At 41.2% G+C, this 6367-nt stretch overlaps 1 protein-coding gene across 2 annotated transcripts; it reads left to right on the top strand.

Moving 5' to 3' along the window:
• Positions 1–1360: 1360 nt before the first annotated feature.
• LOC123085711 (inactive glucose-6-phosphate 1-dehydrogenase 4, chloroplastic) lies at positions 1361–6113 on the top strand. Of its 2 annotated transcripts, none has more exons than XM_044507400.1 (12): positions 1361–1654; positions 2101–2296; positions 2583–2848; positions 3167–3261; positions 3360–3474; positions 3575–3780; positions 3880–3988; positions 4066–4106; positions 4488–4608; positions 4722–4921; positions 5320–5520; positions 5600–6113. In XM_044507400.1, the coding sequence occupies exons 1-12, from the start codon at positions 1577–1579 to the stop codon at positions 5838–5840; spliced, it is 1869 nt and encodes a 622-aa protein (XP_044363335.1). In that variant the 5' UTR covers positions 1361–1576; the 3' UTR covers positions 5841–6113. The 2 variants fall into 2 exon arrangements, with proteins under 2 accessions (XP_044363335.1, XP_044363336.1); XM_044507401.1 differs by having other exon boundaries at positions 1365–1654; positions 2108–2296.
• Positions 6114–6367: the final 254 nt, after the last annotated feature.

Below are 6367 nucleotides of genomic sequence, written 5' to 3'. Positions count from 1 at the left end.
TTTCTAGCATTCGTTATACTATCATGATTGAAGATGAATAGATTGGAAGTTTTCTCGCAAAAAAAAGAATATCAGCAAAACATCCCCATTGATTGAAAAAAATTCACATGATTTTTGAAGGATTTTGATTTTTTCCTTCACATTCCCGTCCTTTGAGAATCTATAAATTAGAGGCCCATAAATAGGTTCATGAAGAAAAACCAAAGCTACATGCCCATAAATAGGTCCACAAGCTCAAGCAGGAGCATAGATCGATATACAGACACATTGTAGATGTTGCCTCAACTAACAATCTACTCTATCTGCATGGGCATAGTTTGCAAATCTGAGTTTGTTTTTGCGGGTTCCAAACCTGAGTTATGAGTGTAATTTTTGTATACTATTTTTGCACAACAACCGCTTCCCAATTTACCTTTCAAATTTTGTCAATGATTGGATACACCTCGAAAACATTGATACCTTCTTGTGGCATTCGAAAAATTCTGTTAAAGATTGGTGGATCAATTTATCAGATGCCAACATCCCTCATAGGAAAGTCATGGTCTGTCTCAAACAAGAGAAATGCCCGTGTCTTCCGACACAAGAGCGCTACATCCAATCCTTCTAAACTTAATTAAGGCCTTGTTTGGTTCCAAATAAGTCACCAACTTATAAGTTCAAAAGTGAAAAAAATAACTTATTTTGCCAAACAGACCCAACTTATAAGTCACCCCAACTTATAAGTCATAAGTTGCTCCACCCCAACTTAAAACTTATAAGTCACCCCTTTTTGCATGGGTCCCACCACCTTTACATAAAAAAACAAGATGGAAATGTGTGCTCAGATAACTTATAAGTCAGGTGATAACCAAACAGACGTGACTTATAAGTCACTGGTTTTAAGTCACCTGACTTATAAGTCAGGTGACTTATTGGAACCAAACAGGCCCTAAAGAGAAGGCCATGCTTTGGACCAAAGCGGGTGCTAAGAAGTTAGAAAAAATAATATTGAGATAGTAACATTTTGTAACAATAGGGTATTTTTGTAACAATAAACTTTTTAATTAATAGACGAGGCAAAGCTCACGCCTATGTTTAAAGAAAAACAATAACAGTGGCGACGATGACAATAATATTTCTCATACAAATTCAGTAGTACCAACTTGTGTTTGTCAGAACCAAGAACTTGGACAGTGAAACTGCATCCCACGCTTCGAAACGGCAAAGCGGTAGCCGATAGCGAAAAAGTTTAGCTCCCAGATGCACGCGTCCTTACACATTAGTAACGTTATTTTTAGACTTGCTGCTCTGTACGTATTTCACAAAGCGAGGAGTACTTTGTCACTTTCCTAGGGCTTTTTTTGGCTGTACTGCGAAATGTGCATCCCAACGGGGGCGGCTACAGAGCGTCGCTATCCACTCCCTCGTGATACCTGAAACCGACGACACGTACGGCTAGCTACTGTCGCGTGGCTGTCTATCACTATCAGATCAGCCGGGGCCTGACTGACACGATCCTGGCACCGGCCACCGGCGTGAGACTAAAAAGAAGCGGGGCGGGATACGGCGGACCGAGAAAGAAGCGCCAACGCCGTGTATGGCTACCACGGTCCTCGCCGTGAGGGCTTCAGCAGCTCCAGCGCCGCCTTCGTTGGGGGCTGCGCGCTTCAGCCCGGTGAGTACTCCAGCAGAGCTCCTGTGGTTGGTGGCCGTCGTGCCTTTTGGCCTCCTTCCACCCTTGTGGCGCGCTTGACCTGCTTGATAAAATGCCTTTACCAACTTGTTATGGTTATGGTGCTATGCTGGATTCTGTGACCATGGATGCGTCATGCGTCATTCCTACGGGCCAAGAGGGGTGGATGGAAGGGCGAGCGCTCCTGTCTGCTATCAGGATGTTCGATGAAATGCGTGTGCGAGCATGTGATTCTTGTGGCCCGTTCTGGCACCCGAGGGTGACGGAATACAGAGTCGGCCAAGCACCATCCTGCCTCATATTGCCTACAGATGATGCTTGCCTTTTATTTGCTCTGCATTTGGTTTAATTACTGTCATTGTCCGATGTAGTAGACATGGACACATTCAAGTGCTGATCAACTGCCTGCTTGATGCTTCTGCACGTAGGTTGCAGGACCTGCTGTCAGTCTTAGAACGCAATGTTGGATTGCTGCCAAGATGAAGCTCCACAAGGCCCTGAGGAGGCATGGATCGCAAGTTCAGAGAAAGCTGGAAATTCAAGGGGTTGGTAAAATTCCTGACTGCTTCAAGGTTGCATCGCTGACTGGAAGGATGACTCGTCGGAATGTACAACTTGCTGATGGTTGGTATTCGGAAACCACTTGCTATTTGCTACTTCAAGTATATCTATCAAAATTATGAGATTCCTGGCTTATCATTCCCACAGATTTACATGTGTGCATGCCAGTAGTTTGCTTCATGCCTTTGAAAGTTATGTTCAGTTCGCATTATTTGTGAAATATGCTAGTCCCTAGTTTTTATCATACTATCTTACTACTGTCATCACAAATTTCTCCGTGGTTATTTGCTTGCATCCAGATGCTTTCACACACACACACACACACACATTATTGCTTCCTTTTATGTAGAAACAGGAGGTGAAACAGCAAATACAAGCTCTGTTATGTCAGATAACTCGATCGATGACAAAAGTTCAATGCATTTGGGACTCAACCACTCTGAAGCTGATCATCCTGTACTAGAGGAAGACCTTGTTCTGTTTGATAATTTTGATGACCAACCTGAAAGTGTACCATCTCTTTGTATTGCTGTTATTGGAGCTACTGGCGAACTGGCAAGAAATAAAGTCTTCCCAGCACTATTTGCTCTGTATTACAGTGATTTTCTTCCTCAGGTATGAGCATAACATGTCATAACATCTGATTGCCTTCATTTTTATCCCTTTTTAGAACCATCCTTAGCAAACAAGCTTCGATTTCCAATCCCATATCTGTGATCAACCCGCTGAATGATCAATTTCTATTTAGGATTAGTTACATCTTTCCTATACATAGTTAGGCTTAGTGCTAATAGAGGTGGTGTTGTACGTGTGAATAATGATGCAGAATAATCAGATTTTCGAGTACTTTTGGGAGTTCGAATCTAGTGACTGCCTGTCAACTGTCTGTATTATCATTTCATCCTGTCACAACTTCAATGCTTTATATTGCAGAATGTTGCCATATTTGGATATTCTAGAAAGACATTAGCAGACGAGGATTTAAGATCCATGATTGAAGCCAATTTGACCTGTCGGGTAGATCACCAGTACGTTTCTTTGGTAGCAGACCTTGACTCCAAGCTTCATGCTATTAAATTTAGGAAGTTTTCATCTGATATATATTTATAATATTGTTGTGCTGCAGTGAAAACTGTGAAGAAAAGTTGAATGAATTCCTTAAAAGGACATACTATGTCGATGCAGGACATGATAACATAGATGGGATGGCCAAACTGAATTCGAAAATGGCACAGATAGAGGTGAGATTACGTCACACTTCTGAAATTCTGTTGGATCGAATTCAAGGGCTATAATTGAACCTGGGATTTGTATGTTAATTCCCAATTTCTCGTTTCAAAGGGCACTTGTGCAGCAAACAGGATATTCTACCTTGCTGTTCCCCAAGAGGCACTTCTTGATGTGGCATTGCCATTATCTGACAGTGCCCAAACTAAGCATGGCTGGAATAGGATAATTATCGAGAAACCATTTGGCTTCACTAGTTTGTCCTCACAACGGGTAACACAGTCTTTGCTGTCAAGATTTGAAGAGAGGCAAATCTACCGGTGACCATCTTGTATCCATGCAAGTTACAAGTCCTGTCACTAGTTTTTACTGCACCTTTCTTTCCCTTAAATCTTATTGCTAAACATTATATCACACAGAATTGATCATCTTTTGGGGAAGGATCTAATCGAAAATCTCACTGTCTTGAGATTTTCTAATTTGGTATTTGAACCTTTATGGAGTAGGAAGTACATACGCAATGTGCAGGTACTTTCGAAATAAGCTCATTTCACCAATGTTTTTATTTTTACATACACACTGCTAATGTGCATGCATTGTTACAGGTCGTTTTTTCTGAAGAAACATCAGCAGAAACACAAGGGAGGTCAGTTAACATGAAGGCATTTCTCTTAGGGAAAAAGAAACATTACTAAGTCATCATCGATAAAAGAATGCTAAAGCCCTTTAGGTTACATCATCATCAGGCACCATTTGTTTTGCAGTCTAAATAATATAAACTTTGGCTATGCAGGTTTTATGTAAATTAGCACAAGTTCATCCTACTGAGTAATTCTTAACAAAGGAAATTTAGTACTGCACCAGTTTTAATCCTGGTTTTATGCTGCATGATTAGCTTACAACTGGGTCTGTGACCTTCAATGTAGTCTCTAATTTACTCAGGGTTTTTAATGAAACTTTAGTCCTTTATTAGTGCTCCCATTTTACATTTATACTATCATTTAGTTCATCCACCATGTCATTTCAGGTACTTTGGAAACTACGGGATAATCCGTGACATAGTGCACAGCCACATTCTTCAAACGATAGCACTATTTGCTATGGAACCACCTGTTAGTCTTGATGGGGAGGATATCCGCGATGAGAAGGTAACCGATAGAGCACTATAATTTAATACCAGAGAAAACCATGCACTTACCATCCTGGAAGTAAAAAAATGCTAATATTTGTTACAGGATTAAGAAAACTATATGTTATGCAGGTGAAGGTGCTCAAATCAATTCGAAAAGTGGACATTGAGGATGTCGTCCTTGGTCAACTCAAAGATACCTCCGGTAAAGTTGACAGATATACAAAATCAATGACACCTACCTACTTTGCTGCCGCCATGTACATTGACAATGCACGTTGGGATGGGGTGCCTTTTTTGATCAAGACTGGAATGGGACTTATGGAGAATAGGTACTCTCAATGAGTTCCATAACTTTTACCATTAGATGTCTTGGCTGGTTTATCTCTTACTCTCAAAAGAAGTCAGTGTCTGATTTCAGTCACCTCATCATATCCTTTTGTTATAATGGAATCATCATCATTATACCTTCCATAAATCTTTGAATTCTCCAAAGGTAAAAGTGCATAGTGTTTCGTATGCATAGGTAACACTCTTGTCATACTCCCTCCGGTTTGTACTAAACCAGCGACAATTAATATGGACCGGAGGGAGTATTATTTTCAATAGCCCACCCTCCTCTGAGCACATTATTGAGATCTTTGCATGCTTACTGTTTCAGAAAAACAATGTACCACTTACCTACCTGATCAAGCATAGCTGACAATTCTTAATCCTTCATTTCCTTCAGAGCTGAGATTCGTATTCAATTTCATCATGTCCCTGGCAATATCTACCGTGAACGTTTTGGTCATGACATAGATCTCGACACAAACGAGCTGATTTTACGTGACCTACCCGAAGAAGCCATTCTCTTGAAAGTCAACAATAAGGTCCCGGGACTTGGGCTCCAGTTGGATGCTTCAGAGCTCAACCTACTTTACAGGGACAGGTATGGAGGTCACTTTGATCATCTTGTGATCTACAGTATTCAAGAGAGCTGGTACTGAATCATGATGCATGCTTTGCAGGTACGACGTTGAAGTTCCAGATTCATATGAGCATCTTCTTTTGGATGTTCTAGATGGCGATAGTCATCTGTTCATGCGCAGCGACGAATTAGCTGCTGCATGGAGCGTATTGGCACCTATACTCCATGAGATCGACCAGAAGAGGGTTGCTCCAGAGCTCTACGAGGCTGGGGATAAAGGACCAATTAATGCTTACTATCTCGCTGCTAAACATGGAGTCCGATGGGATGATGGCTGCTGAACTGTGGAAGCTGCTCAATGTATTTCGCTTCCTTCTCTGTGTGTAGCAAAATCTGTTAAGTGAACTAAAACAAGAACTGGAGAAAAAAAAGGTATTTCTTGCTTGTTGATTCAAACCCTTCGAAGGTGGAAAGGTACTATTACCGACCGAGCTGATATGTTGCACCCGACAATGAGGATGGAGTAGTGCATTTAGCGAGTCGTGTGGGGTGACTTGTGTAAATTGGACCTTACTTTTTTGCTAATAGTCGCAAACATCTTATGGAAATGTTAAGTATGCGTGGGTCGTGTTGTCATTCTCAAGCGGTCATTTGATTCCGCAAAGCAAACAAATTGCTTGAAACTCAAGAAGCTGCAGAGTCCGGAATTTTCTGTTCCTTTCCCCCCAAACACTTCCCTGATAGTACTGTTTTTGCCGCCTTGGTATCAAGGTAGATTCTGACAATCCAGTTTATCCAATGTAAACTGACTTTTTTTTTCTCTTTTTGAGAAACACATACACCTCGCTATCAATGGAACGTTGCCACC

The sequence above is a fragment of the Triticum aestivum genome, chromosome 4A, assembly GCF_018294505.1.
Source record: "Triticum aestivum cultivar Chinese Spring chromosome 4A, IWGSC CS RefSeq v2.1, whole genome shotgun sequence".
Taxonomy (NCBI): Eukaryota; Viridiplantae; Streptophyta; class Magnoliopsida; order Poales; family Poaceae; genus Triticum; species Triticum aestivum.
This window is presented reverse-complemented; position numbering and strand designations above follow the sequence as displayed.

What these genes read in the sequence shown, in the direction of transcription:
- LOC123085711 (XM_044507400.1), top strand. Translation starts at nt 1,577, where the DNA reads ATGGCTACCACGGTCCTCGCCGTGAGGGCTTCAGCAGCTCCAGCGCCG. An exon ending in ACCTGTCGGGTAGATCACCA is followed by an intron (nt 3,262 to 3,359) that starts GTACGTTTCTTT and finishes GTTGTGCTGCAG; the next exon opens with TGAAAACTGTGAAGAAAAGT. An exon ending in AGGATATCCGCGATGAGAAG is followed by an intron (nt 4,609 to 4,721) that starts GTAACCGATAGA and finishes TATGTTATGCAG; the next exon opens with GTGAAGGTGCTCAAATCAAT.